The 26593-nt window shown below is 30.3% G+C and overlaps 1 protein-coding gene across 50 annotated transcripts in view; it reads left to right on the forward strand.

Annotated features, from left to right (window-relative positions):
- The window catches only part of LOC139493503 (androglobin-like), a 110502-nt gene that overhangs the window by 73472 nt on the left and 10437 nt on the right, over positions 1–26593 (forward strand). For 23 of the 50 annotated variants that reach the window (XM_071281948.1, XM_071281953.1, XM_071281961.1 and 20 more), the window contains 28 exons: positions 4973–5032; positions 6494–6609; positions 7101–7278; positions 7639–7732; positions 8354–8507; positions 9173–9268; positions 9593–9698; positions 9960–10146; positions 11161–11224; positions 11498–11578; positions 13048–13185; positions 15101–15134; positions 15432–15608; positions 16197–16229; positions 16689–16845; positions 17858–17972; positions 18287–18454; positions 19484–19625; positions 19929–20012; positions 21042–21059; positions 22599–22635; positions 23059–23153; positions 23475–23568; positions 23826–23960; positions 24557–24710; positions 25062–25264; positions 25700–25899; positions 26238–26344. In XM_071281948.1, the coding sequence (XP_071138049.1) occupies positions 4973–5032; positions 6494–6609; positions 7101–7278; positions 7639–7732; positions 8354–8507; positions 9173–9268; positions 9593–9698; positions 9960–10146; positions 11161–11224; positions 11498–11578; positions 13048–13185; positions 15101–15134; positions 15432–15608; positions 16197–16229; positions 16689–16845; positions 17858–17972; positions 18287–18454; positions 19484–19625; positions 19929–20012; positions 21042–21059; positions 22599–22635; positions 23059–23153; positions 23475–23568; positions 23826–23960; positions 24557–24710; positions 25062–25264; positions 25700–25899; positions 26238–26344 (3227 nt within the window). The remainder of the gene's footprint in view (positions 1–4972; positions 5033–6493; positions 6610–7100; positions 7279–7638; positions 7733–8353; positions 8508–9172; positions 9269–9592; positions 9699–9959; positions 10147–11160; positions 11225–11497; positions 11579–13047; positions 13186–15100; positions 15135–15431; positions 15609–16196; positions 16230–16688; positions 16846–17857; positions 17973–18286; positions 18455–19483; positions 19626–19928; positions 20013–21041; positions 21060–22598; positions 22636–23058; positions 23154–23474; positions 23569–23825; positions 23961–24556; positions 24711–25061; positions 25265–25699; positions 25900–26237; positions 26345–26593) is intronic. The other 27 variants (XM_071281965.1, XM_071281945.1, XM_071281971.1 and 24 more) reach the window with 14 other exon arrangements.

Raw genomic sequence — 26593 nt, forward strand, 5'->3', positions numbered from 1 at the left:
CAGTGAAATATAAATACAATAATTATACACAATACATGTATGGCGGAGAATGAAAATAAATTCATATGATAAATAATTAATACAACTACATATTACGAATTTTTTCAATATTAAACAAAAATTTACCTAAATTATTAAGTTCTTTCACATTGTGAACTGATAACAACTGTATAAGTTTAAAAGTGGATGGATATTGCCAATAATATTTCTTAATGTATAGTTTTCTTACATCACTATATCTATTACATTCTAGAACAACATGGTATTCATCTTCTACAATATTGTTATTGCACATAGTACATAATCTATTTTCTTTATCTACATTGTAATATCTGCCTGTTTCTATATTGAGGCTATGGGTGGATATACGATATTTACATATAAAAGGTTTATATATTTGATTAACAGGTCTATCTAAATAAAATTGCAGTATATCTGTGTCATATATATATCTATAAAGTATACATTTTGATGAATTATTAAAAAAAGCATTAGCATCAGCAATAAAGGTATCTTTCATTCTTTGTTTTAACTCATGTATGAATATATCAACATTATTTACGCTTTGTTTTAGCCATACATCATGAAAACCATATCTACATAAAATATCTTTGACTGAACATGCCCAATTCGATTTGTCATTGGGTTTTTTAAATGAACTCTCCAACATATCTTCATAACATGTTTTAAGTATACAGTTATCAGTATTTAATAATTTAAACCAAAACTGAATCAGTCTTCTTTGTCTTTCATAATACATTGGACAACGTCCCAATTCACAGTAAACCATGTTATTAACAGCAGTTTTTCTAACCTTTAGAATTCGTTTTAAAAAATATAAATGTACTTTCTCTATATCATCAGCTTTATGATTACCCCACACTTCACAGCTATAATTAAGTATACTAGATACATAAGTATCAAATAAGGACAGTAACGTTTCACAGTTATAATATTCATCTACAATTTTACTACATAAAGCAAAAACAGCTTTTCTTCCTTGATTGGCTAACATTTTTTGTGTATGTAAAAAACTGCCATTATAATTAAAAAGAATACCCAAATATACAAAGCTATCACATATATCTATTTGGTTGTTATTCAAAAACCATTTTTCTTGACTTTTTACACTACCTCTATTTCTAAACACGACCACTTTAGTTTTAGACATATTAATATATAAACCATATTCCTCTGCAGAAGAGTTTACAGTATTTATCATATTTTGCAGATCATCTATGTTCTCACTAAATAAAACAGTGTCGTCTGCATACATAAGTAAAAATAAATTTAAGGATTTCAATTCATATGACTGACAGCCATTACTGATTAGCTCTACTTCCATATCATTGACATACAACGAGTATAATAAAGGGGATAAAGATTCCCCTTGCATCAAGCCAGTATTACAATTAAAAAAATCTGAAATTTTTCCATTACACTTTATACTAGTTTTCAATTTAGAATACATAGATTTAATTACAGTAAGAAGTTTACCAGTAACGCCACATCTAACTAATCTCAACCACAATTTTACATGAAAAACACTATCAAACGCTTTAATATAATCGATAAAACAGCAATATAAGCGTTTACCTTTTCTTAATGACTTAGAAATCAGGGAATGAAGACAGAAGATGGCATCAGAAGTGCCGTATCCAGGACGGAATCCAAATTGAGCATCTGTCAGAGTGTTGTTAATCTTGCACCATGTTATAAGTCTTGAATTAATCAACGACGTAAATAGTTTTCCTAAATGTGACACCAACGAAATACCTCTGTAGTTTCCAGGATCGTCAGGATTTCCTTTCTTAAAAATTGGAATTAAAATACATTTCACCCATATTTCAGGAAAATTTCCAGAACATAAAATATTGTTGAACAGTTTGCAAAGTACAGGTTTCAATAAAGTTTTACCAAACAGTATATACTCATTCATTATATCATCATAACCAGTCGACTTGTCTCTTTTTAGTTTTTTGATGCACGCATCCAGTTCTTTTTCTGTAAACGGAAGATCTAGTTCCTCAAAAACTGTTTCCGGAGTATCACTCGTTCCAACATTCACTTCGGGAGGTTTAGACATAAGTTTTTTAAAATGTTCCTCGAATTGGTCCAATGAAATGTTATTTATAACGCGCTTTTTACGTTTTTTAAAATTCTTATAGAAACGTTTCGGATTTTTCTTCCTTAGTGACGACAGCATATTTCCTCGTTGTTTCTTATAATGTCTTTTAAGTCTTGTTTCGCAGCACTTATACTTTTGCTTTGAAAGGTTAAAGTTAATTCTGTTTTCATCCGAGCGGTATTTGTTAAAACTGTCTAATGCATTTTGATATTGTATATATAATGTTTTGCATTCATCGGTAAACCAAGGCTTGTCCGCATTAGATTTATGAACTTTATCGCCATTTTCACAAAATTCACACTGTTCTTTGTATGTTACTTCAGATTTCGTATACTGTTCATATATATCAGTTAAAAGATTATTAAGTCTTTCTACACACGTATCTATATCGCTGTTTTCGTCAAAATTTACCAGTAGATCATCAAACTTTTGTGTGTTGAGTATCAATTTACTTCTGATATCATCTTCTGACCCTTCATTCCAGTTAAATACATTGAACTTAGTTTTATTACAATGACATTGACCGTAAGACTGATTATTACCCTTAAGGTACAATTCAACTACTATTGGAGCATGACATGAATACATATTAAATGGTTCAACATAAAAAGATTTTAAACATTTAAACATTTCACTTTGTGTAAACAATAAATAATCAATAACGCTTCTACCGTTTTTATTGTTAAATGTTATTTTTCCACTATCTGTTCCAAATCTGCCGTTACATATACGTAGACCGGACGACTGGCATAACTGCAATATACGCTGACCAAAACTATTTGGAGGTTTAATGTCTTCAGATTTTCTATTACAAATATAACTATCATTTACATAGTCAATAAAAGAAATACTGTTAATCAGTTCTGTATCCAATGTATCATTAACTATATTGTCCGCTTTTAGACCTACTCGTCCATTCAAGTCGCCTATCACAGCCACAGTTCCTAATGTACTATAATGTTCAATATTTTCTTGCAGTATATCGAAAACATCTATATCATATTTACGGTAAAATACATTTTTATCAGGCGGCATATAAATAGCACAAATATACAAATCTAAACCATTTAAACATACATTTTTGTCAATTTTTAACCAGATCATACTATCTGCACAACATTTCAATAAAGTAGTATAGGGAGTTAACCATTTCTTATAAAAAATAACTACACCTCCTCCTTTACATTTTTCTCTATACACAAATTCTTTTTCGTAGCCTTTCATTTCAAATTCATCGGGACATTTAAGCCAGCATTCATTTAGACACAATATATCATATTTATTTACTAAATTCAAGAAATTTCTATCTGATAATTTCCTGATCAACCCTTTTGATATGTTCCAAGAGCAAATTTTCAAGGAACCACTATTTTTAGCACAATCATTCTCCGCTACCTCCTATTCCTTCCATAGCTCACCATTAACATACAATTTGTCTCCAGCAATATAAGCTTTTTTGTTTTTTTTCCTTTCTTTGAGCATGATGGGTACCAGTTTTTTCCGTCTTTCTAGAACCTCTTTGGGATACTGTGGGCTTATACCATAATTGGTGTTTTTTAAACGGTTTGAGACACTGCGGATCATTTCACGATCCTCGAATTTTCTAAATTTCACCACAATTGGTCTTGGTTTGGCTGCGCCATTTTTCCTTTTTCCTAAGCGATACGCTTTTTCCAAGGTTATCTTGTCTTTTGCGTTTTCTATTTTCAGTTGGTTTTCACAGAATTCCAAGATTTTGTTTACACAGTTTTCATTATATGTTGATCCCGTTGCACCCCCCTTTTCTCCCGTTGCACCCCCCTTAGCTCCTTCATTGTTTTCACTAGCTTCCTCAAGTTCAAAGAATACTAAATTTTGCTTTAGATTTTGGGATTCAATATCCACTAGTTTATCACGAACCTCTTTGTTTTCATTTTTCGTCAATTCTACACCAGAGTTAATAGTGTCTACTTTTAATTTCAAACCTTTCAGATCGTCGTGTGCATTTGACAGAAATTGTGCACTTTGTTCTAATGTGCTAATGCGCTTTTTACAGTCTATAATTTCGTTATCCATAGAACCAAATTTTGTTTCCATTTTGTTTAATCGGGACTCTATTTTGTCAAGTGTTGTTAATTTTGTTTCTATATTGGCCATCCTTTGACACATTTCTTGAAGTGTACGTTCTATCCCCTGTATATTGGGCGGGGGCGTTACGTGAGCTAAAGGTGGTGGGGGGTACTGTTGATATGTTTGGAAAGGTTGGTATCCTATCGGTGAACTAGCCATTGGGCCGGTGTATTGTTGATTGGAATTATTCATCGGAAAGTTTTGATTGAAACTACTACTTGAGTTGTTTTCATTTGAACACAAATAAGACTGTGTATTGTTATTTACCTTCGTACATTTTCTTTTATCGAGGAAACTCGTCTGGTCTGATGACGAAGAATCATTCACAGATTTTTTAGAATTTCGTTGTGGACGTTTCCTCTTTCCTCCTCTAGGATTCCCAGAATAGTTTCCTCCTCTAGGCTTTCCTCTAGGCATCCCAGAGTAGTTTTATCACTAACAAACACATTTTATTCAGGTTTACAGTCTTTAGTTTGCAATAAATCCCATATAACTATAAAAATTTTCACAATTCAAATTTTCCTGCCATTTTCACTGACGCATGCGCATTGTTGTCTGACCTTTGTCTGTTTATGTCCAAAATCTCTGTTTTAGAAGTGATAGTCTTGTTTCAATGTTAAAATGTTCAAAATACCTTTACCGAATATGAATATGTTTCTAAGTATTGGCTTATTGATATATTATGGGTTACAAATATAATAATTTGATATTCAATTTCTTGTTTTGTTATTTTAGAAAAAGGAAAAGACAAAGACAAAAAGGATAAAGATAAAGATAAGGACAAGAAAGGAGATAGTAAGTAGTGGTAACAGTGTTGTGGAGAAGACAAGAACATGCTAGAAAATTGTCAGTGCTATACTCATGTGATAAAAAAAGAAATATATACCAAATAATTTGATTCTGTATTATTGTTCAGATTTGAGAAAACAGTATAAACATAGCATTATGTGATCTCATATCAAGCAAGAGAACTTAAGCTAAGTGCAACTAACAATCAAAAGAAACCGCTGTCAGTCCTTTTAAAATATTCAAATAGAAAACAGTCCAAACATGTGTATTGAAAAATATATGAAAATCCAATTTGTTACAGGATATACCATTCTAAATGCAAAATGCTAGGTTTCATCATAATAGGTGACAGCCCTATAAAAAAGATTATCCTATTTCAGCATATTTACAAAATTTACCTGATTTACAAAATTCACTAAGTATACATATTTCAGGTTCTAGCTTGTATAGTAGTTATAGTAAGTAACAAAGACAAATTATAATTTTCTGACATTCTTTTAAATTAGCATATTTAGTTTTAAAACTATTATTGTATAATCAATAACTTGGAAATGTCACATTTGAACCCTTCTTAAATATAAAAATAATTTGAAATACTGTAGTGTTAGGATCTACATGGGAAGGACATGCTATTTTATACATGTATTCTTTTTCATCCGAATAATTAATGTAGATATAGTCTTTTTTATTCAAATAATTAATGTAGATAAAATGGTATCAAGAAGTTCAGCAAGCAGGTGCTCTAGTCATACTGATAAAATATAGATGTCTGTTTTGTATTCAAATTCTTTTGAATAACTGGAAGTTTTGTTCTTACATTCATTAATAGATATAATACTTTTGTTTACTTACCTTTTTTTGTTACAGGACATACTTTGCACTGAAAAAAGTCCAAGTTATAATTCAGTGCATTTTGGCAGATTAATAGGAACTTATTTATTTAAGAAATAAGAATTATAATGTATCAATTTGAATTCTGAATTCTGTTTTGTCATTTCAATGTAATTTTCATAACACATTTAGATCAAATTTTCTACGCAACTGAGTAAAGTAAACAATTTAGTTTAGTTTGACGTCCATTAACACTGTACTAGTATACATATTTTTTAAGGGGCCAGCTGAAGGATGCCTACGGGTACGGGAGTTTCTCGCTACATTGAAGACCCATTAGTGGCCTTCGGCCGTTGTCTGCTCTATGGTCCAGTTTTTGTCGCTTTGACACATTCCCCATTTCCTTTCTCAATTTTAATTCTTTTTATAGTGATTTTAAATAGATTGCTTGTTAAGGCTCTTTTCTAACTGTTAACGAAATTTTAAACTACTTTGAATTTGTATTATAAAATATGAATAAAGAAAATGATACAAATTCTATTTCCGTCTGACTTTTGAGTACTGTAAAATTGGGTTTGGATAATGAAGTAAGTGTATTGATTGTACTCGAGTAATTAACTGCTTTATATTTTTCAGAGGAGAAAACTGGCCTAGAAGACAATATAGTTCCAGAGAAGCCAGAAGTTGTTGTATTTGCCACATATTGGAGTCCATCAAAATATCCTGTTAAAGTCTCTGTAATGGGAGAAATGGTAAAGCAATTTTTATGCAACTTTTTATGTCCAATAAAAAGCAATTTCTTCCTTGAACCTTTCTTACCAATTCGAATATGACAGAGTTTCTGATGTAATTGATGATTATTAAAAAATCATTGGTTTTCCAGGAAACTCATGGGCATGCTAAATGCTTACATTGATGATGATTTACAAAAAAGGTTAATAATTTTAACATATGTGTGACTAATAAAATACTCATATTGTCATGTGAAGGATTTTTTATCACAAGTATAGCTAGTTTACCCAATAAAACATCAATATATAAAGTTAAGTTAGTAAAATTAAAAAAAGTTTTACAAAGCAGGAAATCCATTTAAGAATAAAATCACATATGTACTAGTATGTACCACAAAGGACCTTTCCTTAATAAAAAGATATCTATTTCTAAAACAAATGACTGAAAGGTGGTAACAATAAGCTTTAATTTTATATGATGCCGTATTTGTAATAATATTTGGTACTTACAGGCGAATGCAAGTGAAAAACTGAGACAGAATGGACTTTCACATCTATATCCACACCCAGTATGTATCACACAGACTAGATCATGTCCCCTAGAGCCACCTCCCCCTCCTGAGAAAATACCGGCCTGGAAGTTAATAAGACCTAAGAAGAAGAAAACCACACCCTCTGATGAACCCGTTGGTATGTACAAAGTTACAAATAAAATAGAATTTATATTATATGGTTACTGTAAAAAAAGGCTAAGATTGATAAGAGGTCAGTTACTAGGAAAGTTATTCATTTGTTATTGGCTGGATCCATAGATTCTGTTGGACAGTTTTGAGTGAGACTCATCTCCCAGAAAGCTGATACCTGTTTGTACATTTTGATTCATTCAGTAAGCCAATAAAGTTTTTGACCCTTTAATTCTTCCAATAATCTTCTAAGATCACAGGCAACCACACCTTGATTAAATTTGTTTATACAATGGGTCTGGAATGAGTTAAATTTCCACAGATTTAGAGAAATGTATTTTTGGAAAAATAATTTTGTTTATTACAGCTGAGCCAGAACCACCCAAACCAATTGAGTGTTTAGAGATAACATCACCATTTGTTAACTACAAAGTCAGTCCAGTACCAATACCTACAGAAACGTAAGTATTTATAGAATTTAAAAAAAAAGAAGACAAAAAGATTGATGTGGTATAAGTGCAAATTTACATGAGACAACTATCTACCAAAGTTTGAATGAAGTTGATATATAGGTTATATGCAACAGAACAGCTTTTAATCATATCGTACAGTCTGCTTTAAAAGGCCCTGGCATGAATAAATGTGATACAATTTATAAGAGAAATCTTATAGTCTAATTTATAACAAAACAGTGTACAGAAAACATATATGACAGACACGAACCAACAACAACAACCACAGAACTACAGACAATTTATTTTAAAAGTGTTGACTTGAAAATGACATTGAAAAAATTTGAATAACAAAATGATACAGAATCATGATTCAATATATTTTAAGAAGTTTTTATGTACAAACCAACTTTAAGATTCCTACAAGTAAGATAATTTATATTTAGATGTATATATTAATCCTTTGAATTGCAGTCATTATAAATACCAGCTGAAGACCACCTCTGGGTGCAGGATTTTCTTGCTGCGTTCAAGACCCATTTGTGGCCTTTGGCTGTTGTCTGCTCTTTGGTTGGGTTGTTGTCTCTTTGACATATTCCTCATTTCCATTCTCAATACTATATCTTCTAGGCATCGTCCCAAGTCCTCCCTTGAAAGAGGAGGTACCAGATCCAGACCGGGAACAGCTAACCCAATAGAGGAGACTGATGAGAATGCTCCAGAACAAGAGGTGAAGAAAGTGGAGGAGGTTGTTAAACCTCCTGAGGAACCAGTCCCAGTGGAGGTGTGTGTTGGGTGTCACTAATCTATTGATTAAATCAGACTTATTTATAGTCCATTTTATAATTGTTTAAATACTCAGAATACCAAAAATTGTGTCAAGAATGTTAGCACTCTTTTTAGGAACTTTAAAAGAATGCTGAAGATTAAAAAATTCATGTTTATAACATTTGTTGATTTTTTCTTAAATTCTTGTCAAAAATTTGAAAATGTTCATTTTCTCCTATAAGAACATAAATACTTTATAACAAAGTGCAGGGTTTGTTAAATATGATAAAAGAATCTACACTGTGGTAACTTTAAATTAATTCCTCTGCACTTTTGTTAAACTAAGCTGTCAAACAAATTTGAAAATGGATGCTTATTTAATAACAAAAAAGTTGGTGTATGTATTTCAAAATGGTCTGATTGATCAATGTTACTTTAATATAATGATTTATTAATGTTGTTATTGAAAAAATACTTGTGGTATGTTCATAATTTATGTAACTAACTAAATTGTATGTTATTACCTTGGATGTCTAATAATAATTGTCTGGTATATAGGGAAATAATCTGAGAAAATGGATCACTTGTAATTTCTAATTGTGATGTTTTGATTAATTTGGGAGTTTAATACAATAACTGATATTTTGATAACAATTTTGATTATTAACATTATTTACCAAGGAACCTGTTGAACCAGTAGAAAAGCCATCTACTCCTGGAAAAGAAAAACGTAAAAGTTCAGGCACTAAAAGGGATAAGGATATTGCTAGTCGTGAGGTAAAAGAATCATCTTTCTTACATTTCCTGATAACAGACAGTGCATGACTATCTTGTTTATTTTTAACATTTGGTGCTTTGTTTAGATACAATTATTAAGACCACGTTAATCAGATTTGAAATACAAATAGTTTAAAAATTGAATGACACATTAAATTTGTATCTTTAGTTCAAAACTCTTTCTAATTTGAGTGATGAACTTCAAATGTCAATCATTTATATATAAAAAAAACTTGCTTTTAGTTCTTTTCACAATACTAAAAAAAATGAGTATTTATAAGCTATGATTAAGATTTCAGAAAATAATAGTGTATCTTCTTACAGGCATCACCAGGTCCAAAGAAGGGATCAGCTGGAAAGCCAGAAAGAACAAAGAGTGCTCGATCAGAATCAAGATCAAGTAAAACTGATGAAAAGGAAAAACCAAAAGGTACATTGATAAAGCTGAATTATTTTCATGAAGATAGATAAAAAGATCGCTAATTAGTTTTTCAAGAACTATAAGTTGACAAGTTTATGTAAAACTTTTCTTTTTTGGAGGGACATGTAAATTTGGGTGTGCTTCAAACCAGTATAACCTGTTGAAAAGATGTATTGTGAATTCAGCCTTAGATTCTGTCAAAGATGATATACCACTATCTGTTTGTTCAGTTATTTCAGCGTACAATTTTCCCATTGTAATAAATTTTAGCTCCGCCATCTGAGAGTGGTGGTCTAGCTCCCCCTCCCCCTGCAGACTCCAATGCCACAACTCCTGACCCTAATGCAGAGGAAGGTGCTGGTGAAGAAAAACCTGAAGAGGAAAAGACTCCAGACAATGATGCATCCAAACCTAAGAAAGTTTGGTTAGATTTTGAACAGTTTTGTAAATGTTTTAAGTAAGTTTTTAGATATGTTGTGGTATGTAAGATATCTTTAGTAAAGGTCCAGTTTGCAAGCAGCAATTTCTGTATTAACAGTATTTACCTCTAAGGATATACCATAAAAGACAGACAATTTTTCATTTTTACCAGAGCTGTTTACTGATAACTATATCAAAAGAGTAACTTAACACATCAATGTATAAAGAAATGCTTTTACAAGACATTGTATTACAAAATGTAATGATTATTCTTTACAAGACATTGTATTACAAAATGTTATGATTATTCTTTACCAGACATTGTATTACAAAATGTAATGATTATTCTTTACAAGACATTGTAATAATGATTATTTTTTACAAGACATTGTATTAATGATTATTCTTTACAAGACATTGTATTAATGATTATTCTTTACAAGACATTGTATTAATGATTATTCTTTACAAGACATTGTATTAATGATTATTCTTCACAAGACATTATATTAATGATTATTTTTTACAAGACATTGTATTAATGATTATTCTTTACAAGACATTGTAATAATGATTATTCTTTACAAGACATTATATTAATGATTATTCTTTACAAGACATTGTAATAATGATTATTCTTTACAAGACATTGTAATAATGATTATTCTTTACAAGACATTGTAATAATGATTCTTTACAAGACATTGTATTAATGATTATTCTTCACAAGACATTATATTCATGATTACTCTTTACAAGACATTGTAATAATGATTATTCTTTACAAGACATTGTAATAATGATTATTCTTTACAAGACATTATATTAATGATTATTCTTTACAAGACATTGTATTAATGATTATTCTTTACAAGACATTGTAATAATGATTATTCTTTACAAGACATTGTAATAATGATTATTCTTTACAAGACATTATATTAATGATTATTCTTTACAAGACATTGTAATAATGATTATTCTTTACAAGACATTGTAATAATGATTATTCTTTATAAGACATTGTAATAATGATTATTCTCCATTGTAGAACATTATATATTTACCACAAGCCAAACACATACAAGTACAATCATAAACATGGGGATTTGAAGGTAAGTGTTGCCAAAAAACTTTCGAATATTTGTGCTATTAATGGCTAATTAACTGATATTAATTTTAAATGTAAAAGCTTTTTAGGTGAAAAAATTTGAAGTTTGCAATTTGTTGTTCTGAGTTTTTTTAATTATTGTTTGATGTGCTTTTTGTATGGTTGTAATTATTTGAATTTGGATTTAACTTAAATCTTTTTAATTAAAATAAATATAAGTAAAATAATTCATTACACACTAATTATTTCCCATTTAAATTAAATTTTATGAATATAGCTTGATGCTGTCGCACAGTTAAACTCTGTTGCGGGAAATCCTGCTCCCGCTGTTGAAACCCCTAATACTACTCTTAAGAAGGTAACAATGGTAGACTCCATCTTTGTTTTTTTTTCTCTTGTTTTTCCTTCATTCAGAAGTTAGATAAAGTTTACAACTTTCAGGTTTGTTTTTATTATTGTTGTTGTATCAACACAGTGTTCCAACTTATAAGTTGTGTGAGGGTATCTGGTGCTCTTTAAACAGATTGTTCTTCATACAATCACCAACCAAACTATTTGTTCCTGTTTTCTTCATACCTTTATAATATCCCTTGCAATGAACCTATCACCATTTTTTGTCTTCCACTCATTGTGTAACATTGCTCAGTCTTGCAAAAATCTATGGAGATGATCGTGTGCAAAACATCTAAATTTTAGTTTTGTAATTATAAATCACTGTTCATGTCATATCTTAAATATTTTCTGTTAAAATTTGTTGAAACTTTTTAGACTTAAAGCCAAATACAGTTTATTCCTGTCTTTTATTGAAAACCATATGATGACCACTAGATATAATTTGGGGGGTTTTAATTTTTGGGTTAATAACTCATGGACACGTCCCCCATTTCTCCTTTGATTATTATACCAAAATAACTTTCTATAAATACTTTTCAAAACTGGGTTGCTTACAGTGTATAAATGATCAGATTGGTATACTTCGAGAAAGTTTATAATAGTTGTCATTCAGTATTTAGGAAATTTCTGGGAATCGGCTTAAATTTTCTTTTGACTGATCGGTAATAATCACAGCTAATTAATGCTATCTGGTAACCAGACTTAGCAAAATACAGTTTTAAAGATAACAATTTTTGTTAATGATTGATGTTAATAGCACTCCTATAAGGTAAATATATCCAAAACAAGTAAACGGGAGCACTCATTGACATTTTTATTACGTATACTAAAGGGCCATTGATATAATTATGGTGAAATGTTTGACTATTATTGTTGGTTGAGGAAGAACTTTCAATGGAGCATCTCGACTCCTTTAAATAACTTTAGTAGGAACACTGATTTTTTTGTTGTGTTAGTATTTTGATTTTGCACGAGCTATATATCCTGCAATTTTTTGTTTTATGTTTTACTTACTTTTGGTCTTTATCTTTTATAAAGAATGAACAGGACAGTTTCTAGTAGTCATTTGATAGATTTTAATTTTTGTGTGTATAAACAGTGAAGCATCAGATAAATATTTTTCTTTGAGAAATGAATTAATAGGACATATTTACTGAAGAAAGTTTAAATTGAAATAGTAACCAAATTATGTTTGAGATTTATAAATAATAAAAGTAATAACGTAACTTGGTGATGGTTGCTGTTTTGAAATTTAATTTGTGTGATAACTTAATAATCTTAATTTCGAATTAATCAACAAAATTGTCTTGATCAGCCTTTTGCATGCTAGCATGTTGTCATGGAATCCAGTCAACAAGCATGACAATTGACCAATCACATTGCTTAAAATCCAAAACATGTGCTTGACATTATCATAATCAGCTTCATTTTCAGAATGTTACACCATCTGTGGCTCCCATTGGAAAGGGAGACAAGAAGGGAGCACCCACTGCGGCCGGGGTAAATACGTCTTCTTCAAAGACATCGCAAACACCTACACACTCTGCACCGTCTCCCACTAACCTACACAGTGTGAGTATTTCCCTCGCAACACATCACTGCATAGGGGAGATAATCCAAAATTAGAAGAAGAAATTTTTTTATAGGGGAGATAATCCCCAATCAGAAAATAAATATTTTTTTTCCGGGTCATTCATGTTTTTAGAAGGACAAAATATGTTTAGGTTGTTAGTGTTTTATTATGTCTTTTGTAATTTAACCTGTTTGAAAAACATTTAGATTTCTATGTTAGGACCAGAGGTCTTTAATGTTAGTTCTAATCTTGTGAGACTAGAAGATCTAACAGCATGTATAGTTAGGAAATAATATAGATGCATGTCATAGACATTACATGTATGTTCACATTAAGCGAAATTGCTTTATAAACAATTATTCTCAAGAATTTTTTCAAAATTTGAACATAATTATAAGAAGATAATTATTTCATTCCCCAACAAAATTTATAAAAAGAAAAATTTCACAAATAAATTTTGATATAAATTTTTGAACCAGAATTTATATAAAAGTTTGTATTGACTACTCAAAAATTAATGTACATTCTTTGAACATTCATATGTGATCAATGTTCCTTGTTAATTTGTAGGAAATCTCACTGTGTTGGTAAAATAAGGAGATTTAGTTATGTATATCTCTTATATAAGTAGCTCACTGTGCAGTGGTGTGGGGGCAGGGGCTTGTTGTTGTATATTCTTTAGTTCATTGTATCAATTTACTCCCTCTCCAGATATCCTGTATAATATTTGAGGGGTCTTTAGTACCTTTGTATAATATTTCTTCTAAAAGGTTGAGGTACTTCAGAATGATACCATTCAGTCTAACAGCATGTCAAATCTTGTTTCAATTTTATTATTTCTAATGTTTAAAATCTTAATGACAATGTCCCTGTAGAGTACAGAAAAAACAAAGATACACTAACAAAAAAATGTATTCAGAGAGAAGTTTAAAGTCCTTTGATTTATATTATTTGTTGATCCCAATTTTTAAAGTTAATAATTTTAGTTTAGAATTAGAAGTCAAGGTAGATAACCCCTGTAGAATATGTCTAATTAGGGTATTGGCTTATTGATTACACAGTACACAAACCACTGACTTAGCATGTGTCTTGCGGCTTGTGTAGTATATGGTCTATGTATGCTAGATATAAAGAATGTCAGAAGCCACAAATTTGTTAAAAAAAACAGTAAAAATATTTCTTAACGGAACTGATATTTAAGTCACATCACTTTGTAACTGACTTTTATTTTGCTGATCTCAACTTTATTCTTTTCAAATTTGGTTTTGATTGGAGCATACAAGCCTAATGTACTTGATTGTCATAAGACTGAAAAGAAATTATGAAAATATTAGTATCCTTTATTCAATGTTGACCTTTCAAAATAATAAAAAGTGCACATTCAATATAATGATATAAGAGCAATAATGAAACTCCTTCTGATATAGCTAAAATTATCATTATAAAATTTAACACACCAAATCAATTCTAAATTTGTGGCATCTGTTCCAATTCTTTGTAGAAATAAAGTAGCAAAAACGGAAACCAGAAGTATATAAAGTAGAATATATAAAGTAATAAACAGGTGTAATGTGCTGAACTTTCTATTTCAGTGTGGGTTATAATGCTCAGTTATATTTAGATTATACTCCCTTATGTAAAGGTTCTTATGAATTAATGTGCATGTTGGTTAATTATAAATCTGCTGGTTATGGTGACTGTGTTTGAGCATGTTATTAACCTAAGAAAAGTGATATAGATTTGTTTTAACAGTGATAGTAGTAAATAAAATAAATATTTTAACTTTTGTTTTCTGTTTGTTTACATTAAAAAGATATTGACAATAGAAATAACAGTAAATGTTTGTGTTAGTTTTAGAATTTTGTAGTATTATTAGTATTAATCTTTATGTAGTGTTCTTGTTTTATTTTTCAGTCTTCAGGAGACGACAGGTCACCAAACTACTTGTGTATCCTTTTAAATTTGTATTGATAATAATAAGTAAATTTTGAACATCAACATGTATATCGAATTAACATGGCATACCTGTCAACATGTTGAAGTGAAAATGCAATTGAATTACAGAATAACTTATCTAAGTATTGTATTGTAGAAAAGAGTATTCATCTAGTGATTGATCAATTAATTGATAAGGAAATTTGTAGTTACAAGTAGGCAATGCTGGTGAAATGCAAGTGTATAAGAATTTATTTTCAATCTGTCTTTAGTTTTGTGCATTTACTATTTTACCTTAACCATACTAAAGTTGTTGACAACTTGAAGCCAACAGACATAGTGATTTTGTTCTCTGCCATTTCACGATTACATGAGCCACCACCCTTAGCTGTCGATGAACCAAAGAAACCACACACAGCAGGAAAAAGGGGAGATAAACCAGATCTGGAAAAAGATACTACAAATATGACAGATCTAACCATTGATGGTAGGATTTCAATAATCATTTCAAGCCTCTAATATGTTGCTCAGAAGAAATTTTTTTGCCATTTTAATTAAATTTTATTAGGAAAAACACTAAAAACAAAGTCAAGCTTTACAGTAAGGTCTATTTAAAGAAAATTATTAAAAGCTAAATCTTTTATATTTCTTCTGAAAGTTAATTGAAATTGATGGAAAAAGGACTGCTAATTTCTAGTACATAAACATCTAAAGTACCTTAGGTGTCTTTTGGAACTTTGTTATTGAATGCTTTTTGTTTGCTCTGTTAGTAGATGTGCTCAAGTTTTATCTGGTGAATAATTACTGTAAACTGACTAATTTTCACCAACCTTTACAAGTAGAAAAATACAGCGAATATTAGATCTTTTCTTATCTTGCAACATTATGTGAATTGGAAAGTTGTAGAAGTAAAGCTTGAAGTGGAATTAAAAGGGTTGAACGTGAAATAAAGTATCAGCCAAAATTAGTTGGTTTACAGTATATTAATATTTCTTCTTATGAAGGTTTTGTGAAACACATTAGAATAGCAATGCATATAAATTTTAACCAGTAAATATTATTTTAATGCTATCAGAGGATCTAATATTTACAAGTGCTAATGTGGAAGGTAAGAATGTCTGTCTTGTAACTGGAAAAGAATAGTAACTTGGAAAGAGGGACCCTCTCAGTGTACCTTTTTCACTCTTTACTATATTATAAAATGAAGATAAAAGAACTCATTGTGGTTTAGATTGGTATAGAGGAATTCATATTGACAAGATTTCATTATATCATTTGTCAAGATTTCTTTATATCATTTTAAAGAATTGAATATTTTCACAGTTTAAGCAGATATATAGTTAATCACATAATAAGTTTATTAAATCTTCTAAGTGATCATAAAAAAAATTGATTAATTTTGAAATAAAGCCCGATTGTGTGAATATTTTTTTATCAGAGTCAGTATATGGTCAAACTTTCACTAAATTCTATATTTTAGTATCAAATATTCTATGTTCAACCCCTTCCCCTTTCTCAAGTTATTGCATAACCATATAAATTATGTCAAAAATGTATTACATTATAGGATCAGTAGTTGGTAGAACCCCAGCCCCACCCCCTCCAGTCACACCAGGTACATTGGTTGCTGAACCGTACTCCTGGAAAAGTTTGGTGACAGGACAGCCAATACTTCGTCTACGCACCACTGGTAACAGAGCAGCTGTTCTTAGCCTTCCACCAGGGTAAGTTAAAACTTTGTCACAATAGATAAATGCTTATAAAGATTACATGTAATTATTGCAATTTTTATTTTCTGTTGAAATGTTAGGTAGTGATAACTTCAGACGGTATTTTTATGGCCCCGCAATGAAGTTGTCAGTGCCATATAGTTTTACCCTTGTCCGAAATTCTAAAATTCCGCAATTCCGAAATTTCGTAATTCCGAAATTCCGTCATTCCGCAACAAACTATTAAACAGAGTTTTTTTCTAAACGCCTTCAGATATTGGGCTGATTTTTGGTATGTGAGTTAACCATGATGAGTTACAGATCAATTTTAAGTTTCGTTCCGCTCCGCTAAATTTTGCTTTAATTACAGGCTTTGGACTTTGATAAATTGATGAAAATCACAATTATACAGACTTTTTTCTAAACACTTTCAGATATAGGACTGATTTTTGGTATGTGAGTTACTCACGATGAGTTACAGATCAAGTTTAAGTTTCGTTCCGCTTCGCTAATTTTTGCTGAAATTACAGGCTTTGGACTTTGATAAATTATTGAAAATCACAGTTACACAGATTTTGTGTCCACATGTGTTATTGAAATTGCAGATTTTTCAACTTTTTGGGATGGGGCCATTCGTGTCGCTTTGACACATCTAGTTTTAATAGGGGATCCACTCGATGAATCATCTTCTGTGTTCGTTCAGTTGCCATGTTATTGATAGATATAAGAAGATGTGTTATGAGTGCCAATGAGACAACTCTCCATTTAAGACAAAATTTGTAAAAGTAAACCATTATAGGTCAAAGTATGGTCTTCAACATGGAGCCTTAGTTCATACCAAACAGCAAGCTATAAAGGGCCCAAAAATGATTAGTGTAAAACCATTCAAATATAAGTTTTGAATGTCTTGTGATATCTATCATACAGAAAATCCCTTTTCTTTCATTTGTGATTTTCCTAAATTTATGATGTTTTCTCCTACTGAACACAAAATTCCCCTTTGTTTTACAATTCCATTTTTTTTCAGACGCCATGTACTCAGATTCATGATGTCATCTCCTCTTGGACATACAGTACATCTGTGTTCTACTATTCCATTTGTATTTGGAGATGAAGAATCTGTTATGAAAGAACTCAGAAAGGTACAGATATATGTGTATTAAAAAAGGTGTTAAAGATACACCATTGCTTGTGAAATAAATTGTAGTTGTTGTCTTTTTATTCACATTTATGAGTTACAATTGAACATTTTCAGCAAGTTATTGATTTTGTATTTTACAAGGCACATGTCTAACCAACCTTTTAATAAAATGATGAGATCTTTTAACAATTTAATTTGATAAAAAAAAATCCATTATGCTTTTTGATAACTGTTTATTTTGTAAACAAATGGTCTCACAACCAACCTAAACCTAAGCCACAGGTATTTTCTGATCTATGCCATATCTTTTTGTAGGAAAGCTGTAGATTTGTTGACAATGCCACCCAGGTTATTAACTGTATAGGAAAATGTATTAACTCATTTAGTGACCCAGAGGGATTTAAACAGAACTGGGAGGAGTTGGTCACCTGTCACTGTCCATACAGATATGACAAAACCATGTCAAAACAACATCATTTCCAGGTTTGTATTAAATGGGTGGGACAAGGGGAGGAGTTAGTCACCTGTCACTGTCCATACAGATATGACAAAACCATGTCAAAACGACATCATTTCCAGGTTTGTATTAAATGGGTGGGACAAGGGGAGGAGTTAGTCACCTGTCACTGTCCATACAGATATGACAAAACCATGTCAAAACAACATAATTTCCAGGTTTGTATTAAATGGGTGGGACAAGGGGAGGAGTTAGTCACCTGTCACTGTCCATACAGATATGACAAAACCATGTCAAAACAACATCATTTCCTGGTTTGTACAACATGAATGGAACAAAAATAATGCCATTTTATTATTATTTTTTTAAACATTACTAAATCAATGAAAAATGATGTTAGAATTTTATTTTATCTTGGGAAGTTTTTTTATTCAATATATATTTTCAATGATGATACAGATAGTCATTTCCATTGAAAACTATTTTGTAGTAACATCATAATCTACATTAAGGTGGTACCTAACACTGCAGGTATAAAGATAACTCTTTAAAATCAGCTAAACGTTTTAATAACGATGTTTTGTAAAGGGAATATTAAACTTCTCAATGATCAAAATAAGTGTTTTTCAAACTGCCATATAACCAGTGTAATTGTTCTGATAAAACGGTTGGTTCAAATTTTATAAAATTTTTATATTATTGTCAAAGGATCAAAGTAAATACTTTATCAAAATTTTATGAAAATTAAACGAGCCAAATTAATTTTAGCGAAAGTGTTGGGTACCACCTTAAACATCTGCAAACTGGAACTATTTTTTAGTGTTAACAAAGTATGAACAAAATCTAAATTTATCATTTCCTTTAACAATTTTATTACAGTAGTCTTTGAATAAAGTTTCACATTCAAGAAACCTTGCAACAAGTCTTTAATGGGCTTAATTTGGTGATAAAAAATTTCTGCTGTCAATCATACTTTAAGGAATCGGCAATCATTTGATATAATTAAATAGTTATTATGAATTTAATTTGATTTAATAATGTTTCTATGATTTCAGATATTTAACCAAGCATTATACCACACACTAAAGGATGGCCTGTCGGAGATGTTGTCACATGACTTGGCATTTGCTTGGAGAACTTTTACGTTTGATGCTGTTACAAAGAATATCTTAGGCCTACCTACTAGCAGTCGGCCAGGTATTTTCTACCATTTATTATGTCTTATGTTGAGAAATAATGCTGTTTACAAAAAATTAATGCATAGGATCATGTTGTGATTTTAACGATTGTATATAATTTACTTCCTTATATATATATTATTTTCTTTTAAATTGAATTTTTATGCCCCATTTATGGGCATTATGTTTTCTGGTCTGTGTGTCCTTTCATTCGTTTGTTCGTCTGTTTGTCTGTCCGTCTGTCCGTCTGTCCTACTTCAGGATAAAGTTTATAATAATTTAGAGACTGGAAATTGTGTAAAATATTATGTGTTTTATATAGGGACAGGAGGATCAACAAGATCAGCCACTAAACCTGTTAAGGGAGAGAAAGACAAGGATAAAAAAGGAGATGCTGATAAAAAACGTGAGTGAAGGAAAAAAAGATACACAGATTAATTAATGATAGCTAATTTTCAGTGTTAACTAAACACTTTGTATTGTAGGACAGTTGCATGTTTTTAAAGTATTCAATTATTAAGCATGAACCTTTTATTTGTCATTAAACTTAGCTGAATAATTTTGATGGATTTGTCTTTTGAAATGTATTGACATAAAGATTTTAACATGTATTTGTCTATTATGTACTTTAGTTTAAATAAGCAATGTTCCCTGTTAAAATGACAGTATATTTGCAATAGTTTAACCAGCAATTGTCTTGTAGTTTTATACAATGCAACATTGGTTGCCTGATATATGTCATCTGATATTATATATGAGCTTGTGGTAAAACATGTGCTCCTTACAGATTGCATATGATTTTCAGAATTCCCCTTGACCTTGTGTTTGGCTCTGTTTCCGAAACTATTGCCTTTAAAAGTAATTCAAATCCTGCAATAAGGGAGAAAGATCAAGGGTGTCAACTTTGTTTAGTTTTGAATATCCTATTTGAAAGGTGTGTTCTTGTATATATTTGCTAAACTGTCAATCTCTTTGTCACTGTTAGAATCATTTTGCTTCTTATTTAGTACATTGACTCACCAGATGTTTTATGTGATTAGACTAGGAAAATAGTTTAACACAATATGCAAAATTTAAATGATGAGTGATTTAATATAGTGTTAAATTCCTTTTACAAGATCCTTGATATTTTTGTAAATTTAGAATTCCATTAGTTGTTATGCCCCGCTGTAGGCAATGGGGACAAACTCATACATCATGTTAAGTATATAAGTTATGCCCTTTTTTAACTTGAAAATTGCAAAGCTTGAGCAGGGGCTTTCATGTCATCAGACACATTCTCCTTTTATTACTACTGTAATTTATATGTATATTTTTTCTTAATTTCATTTAAAGCTTGGAGAATAACATTTCAACAGTTTTTTTTTCAATATTAATACATTGCATGTTTTGCTGGGATATTTTTGTGATTAATTTTTATCCTGCATGTCTTTAGAGGCAGCCCCAGTAGAGGGTATGTGGTATACTGGCTTTATGGTTTTAACAGTAGTGTATTTTTTGTTGCAAGTTAATTTTCAGTTTTCCATGAGTTTTAAGCTATTGTGTATCATCAGGTCATATAATAAATTTTGCAGATATTCATCAAACTATTTATCTGATTAATAATATAATAAAGTCTTGTAGAATTAATCATTAAGAAATAAACTTCATTTGAAATGATGGACAAAATATAGTCCTCCCTGCTCCTTGAACAGACTTTAGGTATGCTTTCTTTTCAACCCAATCATGGAATTTCCTTCGTGATCTATTTATAAGTTTCAGAGAAGTAGCTTCATTTGTTTCATTTTAGTCTTTATACAATATAAGTAATTCAAGATCTTGAACTTCTCATATCCTTATTAGGTTGAAAAATTCTAAGGATTCAACTAACAGTTCAAAAACATTCTAATTCCATAAAATATGGGAAATTCTTGTAAAAACATTCTAATTCCATAAAATATGGGAAATTCTAATTCTTGTAAAAACATTCTAATTCCATAAAATATGGGAAATTCTTGTAAAAACATTCTAATTCCATAAAATATGGGAAATTCTTGTAAAAACATTCTAATTCCATAAAATATGGGAAATTCTTGTAAAAACATTATTTTGCCAATTATAAATGTTAGAAAATGCATTATGAATAAAAACTGATGGTACACAATTCTTTGTAATTTGCCAGAATTGTTTTGATATGTTTTGCATGATAATTTTATAGTTTGATTTATTTGTTATATTAAATTTATGTTGTCATGGTTTGAAAATTAACTTTAAATACTTCCAAATACTTCTTTATTTTTAACCATTTTTCACATATAACTAATTTAAAGATGCTATTGGGAATACTAAACAGGGTGACGAGACTTAGTAAATTGAAGGAATTATGCATTATGCAGTAACAAAGAAAATTAAACAAAAAACCTTTAGGTTTCGGGTGCTAATTATGATTAATAAGGTAGTTTCTATGTATCTTCTTATGGATTGGATTGCATTAAATTAAGTTAATTTTGTTTTTATTTTCAATCTATAGTCAAAGTTTTATTTAGAGTGCACATATTTAGAAATATCTATAACTTTCTGACTTTTAATTTACTATTGTAGGGAAAAGTTAACTATGAGGGTTCTTAAACTGTAAATTCAGAAAATGATAATTAAATAATAAAGAACAGTACCAATTATTTCTGAATTCACAGTATTGTATTTCTGTTTCACTTCAATTAAGTTTAAACCATTTTCCTTAACTGATAAGTTATTGAGAAGATAAAAATTTGAATTTTTGTTCCTGCTTTTATTTGAGATATAATATAAGTTGTGCTTATATGTGCACAATTTTATTGCTTATAATTATATTTTATACTTAAACATTTCCGATTGTTATTGATGGTACAATCTTTTGTCAGTTTTACAATTTTAAAAATCTATTTTTATATTGTTTCATTTTATTATGTTTTGATAGTAGATCAGTAATAATACAGTTGATTTGTTATTGAAAACTCAATATTATTTACTTCAGGAGAAGCAGATAAAGCAGAAAACCAGTGGGCAAATAGGTCAGTTTTATCATATTAGTCTGATAATAGGAAGGAAAAATGCAGGGACCCAGTTGTCCATGGTCCAAAAAAAGTACAGCCTGGCTACTATTTTTTCCCCACTTTTTTTGTCTAACTGTTTTAAAAATGGTCAAACAGCAATATTGACTGTGTGACCACAATATGTCCCTATGGTAAATATGATGTTTATGATCATTTAAACATGGATGACATATTGAGACATCTCATCTGTTGCAAGTAAGATTTTATTTTTTATTGCTGTAAATAAATTACATAGATAAATAAGTTAGGACTGATTAGTTATTTTTTGTTTCCAACTTTTAATACTGTATTGAGTCTTCAAGATGATAATTTTCTATTGACTTATTTGGTTTTGCTTGATAAATTATAATTGTACGTATCATGTTTTTGTTTACATTACAGGGAAATGACCCCTGATGAACAGATTGCTTTGGTTAAAATCCAGAGAAACTGGAGAGGTTCATGGGTCAGAAAGATGACACAGGCTAGAACTCCTGGTCAGTGCAATTTACTTCTTTATTTTGAGAAAATCTGTTAATTTCTTCATAAAGAAATTGAAAGAAATATAACTTAAGAAAGAAGCCACTTCATGCTAAAAATATATATAATTAGGTGGTGTTATTGGGACTTTAAAGAAATTTTGTATGCATTTAAAACTCATAGAACTGCATTTGAATATAAAAAAAACCTTATATACACCTGTATAAAGATAGATGACTTTGTAGACTGAATTACATTCCCCAATGTACATATATAAGTGTCTAATACCTATGTATTGCCATGAAAGTTCTATTTGAATTTGGTTTATACTTTTCCAGGAACTGAAGTAAACAAGAAGGTATCAGAAACTCTACAGAAATCCTGGGCTGTCTTAGAACAGAATGCTGAACAGTATGGATTATCTCTCTTTAGGTAAAATAATGGGTCAAATTCAGAAATGAAAAAAAAAGAATTTAATCACCAAACAAGACTCAGCATTAAAATATATTGAAACCTTATGAAGCTTGTTCCATAAAAAATCAAAATAAAGAGTTCCTAAATAAAAGCATGTGTTGCTAACATGCTCCGATAATCGAACAAAAATTATTTAACTTCACTATGAGTTCATTAGTACATATCAATACGAGACTTTCAATCTTTACTCAATATTTTTTGTCGACATATTACAGATATATGTTCAAACTGGACCCAGATGTAATGGTCAAGTATCCTTTCCATAAAGATGAATGGAACAAGATCTCTTATGATGATTACAGTGGTCAGTATCCAGACCATCCTCCAAACTCATGGTTTGTTGTCTTTAGGTAAGTAGTCACTATCAATTGGTCATCTTAATTGTTTCATTAGTGAAATAATATTTATATAGTAATCTCAGTTCAATGTGGTTGGTAGAACAACCCCTGTCTCGTACATCATTTCAATAATCTGATGATAGTCTGTCGGGAGGGGACGATAAATGGCTGACCTGTGTTAAGAGAGAGCCATATCTCTTGTACGTTAAAGACACTCTTGTAGATTTCGAAAAAGAGCAGGCTAATGCCGCTACAAGGCAGCACTCGCACCTGCAAAGTGGAAAGGGATTAATATAAGTTGCAAAACTTGTTTTCAAATTCACTATGAATAAATATGTTTAAACTAATAATCCGATTCTGTGTTTTTGTAGATTTTTTGTGTTTTCACAATCAAATTGAATTTGACAACATTAACTTTTCATCATTGAAATGATCAATAGTAGAGATTTTCTTCAAATATCATTATCATTTAGCACTTTTAAAAAAATCACTTTATAAATTCTTTATTCAAATTAAAACACTGCTGATGACTCCTTTAATGGAGACCGACTTGAAGATATATTAGAATATAAGTATCTATATGAAAGGATTGTTTTTTGTGTTTTCAGGGATATCTTCCATGTAACAGAGGAGATGTTAGCTGTACCTAAGATGTATGTTGGTATTAACACATGTATGTTACAAGTTATAAATAACGATACAGGGGAAGAGATACCAAGGGTTTTCCAGAAAGTAGCTCCACATGTTTACAAGAAAAATAAGGTAATAATTCCTTCTTGGACAGGATAGATATAAAATACCATGAATTTGTAATTATTCGTTTGGTGTTGTAATATACTAGTAAATTCATTATCACAGTTTTAAAGTAAAAAAAGTGTATTTCTTTTGAAGATAGAAATTGTATAGATTGTTTGATTTTGTTTTTATGAAAAAAGTTTGAAAAAGTTAATTATTTCTTTAAAAAGAGAAGAAGAAAATAGAAGTTTAAATGTACTTATTAAGTTTTGTCTATAAAGATGCATTTACTACATATAAAAGTTAGATTTGTGAACATCTTTTTTTACAAAGAGATAATTAATGGCATAAGCATTGGATTTTAAATTCTCATTACAGAAAGGATACACATTTGTGGCCACAGCAAGGACAACTGACCAGGGTATACCAAGTGGACGATGGAGGATGAGAATGATTGGATCCCTCAGTCCTCTCCCTAAACCTGACCCCTCAAATCCCTCCAAGAGTGAACTCAACAGTAACTTCAGATGTATAGAAGAGAAAGACTACTATATTCCCAATCCTAAAAATGTTATTCTTAGGTATTTTGTATTTTCATTATTGTATATATAATTTGCTGAAATGAGGTTGCACAGTTGAATGAATAAATATGCGTACAGTATGTGCTGGAAAATATTGAACAAGAACAAAAGTATTATGCTTTAACTAATTTAAAAAAAAAGAGGGGAGAGGAGGAAGTATTGCGTAAAAGTTACATTTGTGTTATTTGAGAATTTCAATTGAGTTTTTAATTGTAAGGATATGATTTTTGTTAATTTGAGGATTTTAAATATAGTTTGATACATAAGGCAATGGTTAGACAGCAGCCTAATGACAATTTAGCTAATATTAGGTGTATTTTCTACAGGTTAAGGTTAAGTTTAGTCAGTAAGGGGGAAGAAAGTTGATGAATCAGTCAGAATTTTATCAAGGCATGCATTGTTTTGTATAACTCTGAAACTGTTTATTTCCATCAGGTACACTGTTAAAGTATTAGAGGACCATGTGGGAAGCATCCAGCTAAACACTTCCAAAACTGATGTCTATATAAAACTCACTGTACTGGACAAGAATGTGGAAGTAGCCAGCACCACTGGAAAAGGTCATGCAGTTTTACCAGCATTTATCTTCTACAGGGACTATGACCCTAATGACCCTAGACCTAGCTCTAGAGCTTGTAAGTATGACAATATAAGAATTAGAAGATGTGGTATGATTGCCAATGAGACTACTTTCTTAAATGATGTTAGACCTACAGGTAGAATGTGAAAGTATGACCACTTTCTTTAAAATGCTCTCCATTATGCTCTCAAAACCTTGTTTTCAATATCATCAGGAAGATGACATAATTACTACTTTCATAGATATATAAACCCATTTATTTTCCTTCCTTCAAAAAACAGCATAATTTGTATTTCAAAATGTTTAAAGTCTCAAATTTTGGTTTAGAAATAATGTTTTATCACTCACATATTTATTTCCTTTTCTTATATTAGTCCTCATGTTTATTTACAGCCAACAAAGATTCCAAAGAAAAGGGTGGAAAAGGAGGAAGTAAAGAGAATGTTGGGAAGGGTGGAAAAAGGACGAGTTCTGCTAAAAGTATAGAAAGGACTGCTTCTGTAAGTATAGCGAGATGAGAGTGTGTGGGGTGGGAATCATTGAGCATGCTGTGGCTGCCGTAGAATTTGTATATATTTTCATTCCATGCACATGCAATCATTAAGTCTTGTTTGTGTATTAGCACATTTATTATAAAAAGGAAACAATTTGAATCTTTGTAATTACATCCAGGTTAAGTTCATTTTTAGAAAAACATGATTCATTACAGTATTATTAACAAAACACAATTTATCTGGATATGTCTGAAT

This window comes from Mytilus edulis, chromosome 10 (genome assembly GCF_963676685.1).
Source record: "Mytilus edulis chromosome 10, xbMytEdul2.2, whole genome shotgun sequence".
Taxonomy (NCBI): domain Eukaryota; kingdom Metazoa; phylum Mollusca; class Bivalvia; order Mytilida; family Mytilidae; genus Mytilus; species Mytilus edulis.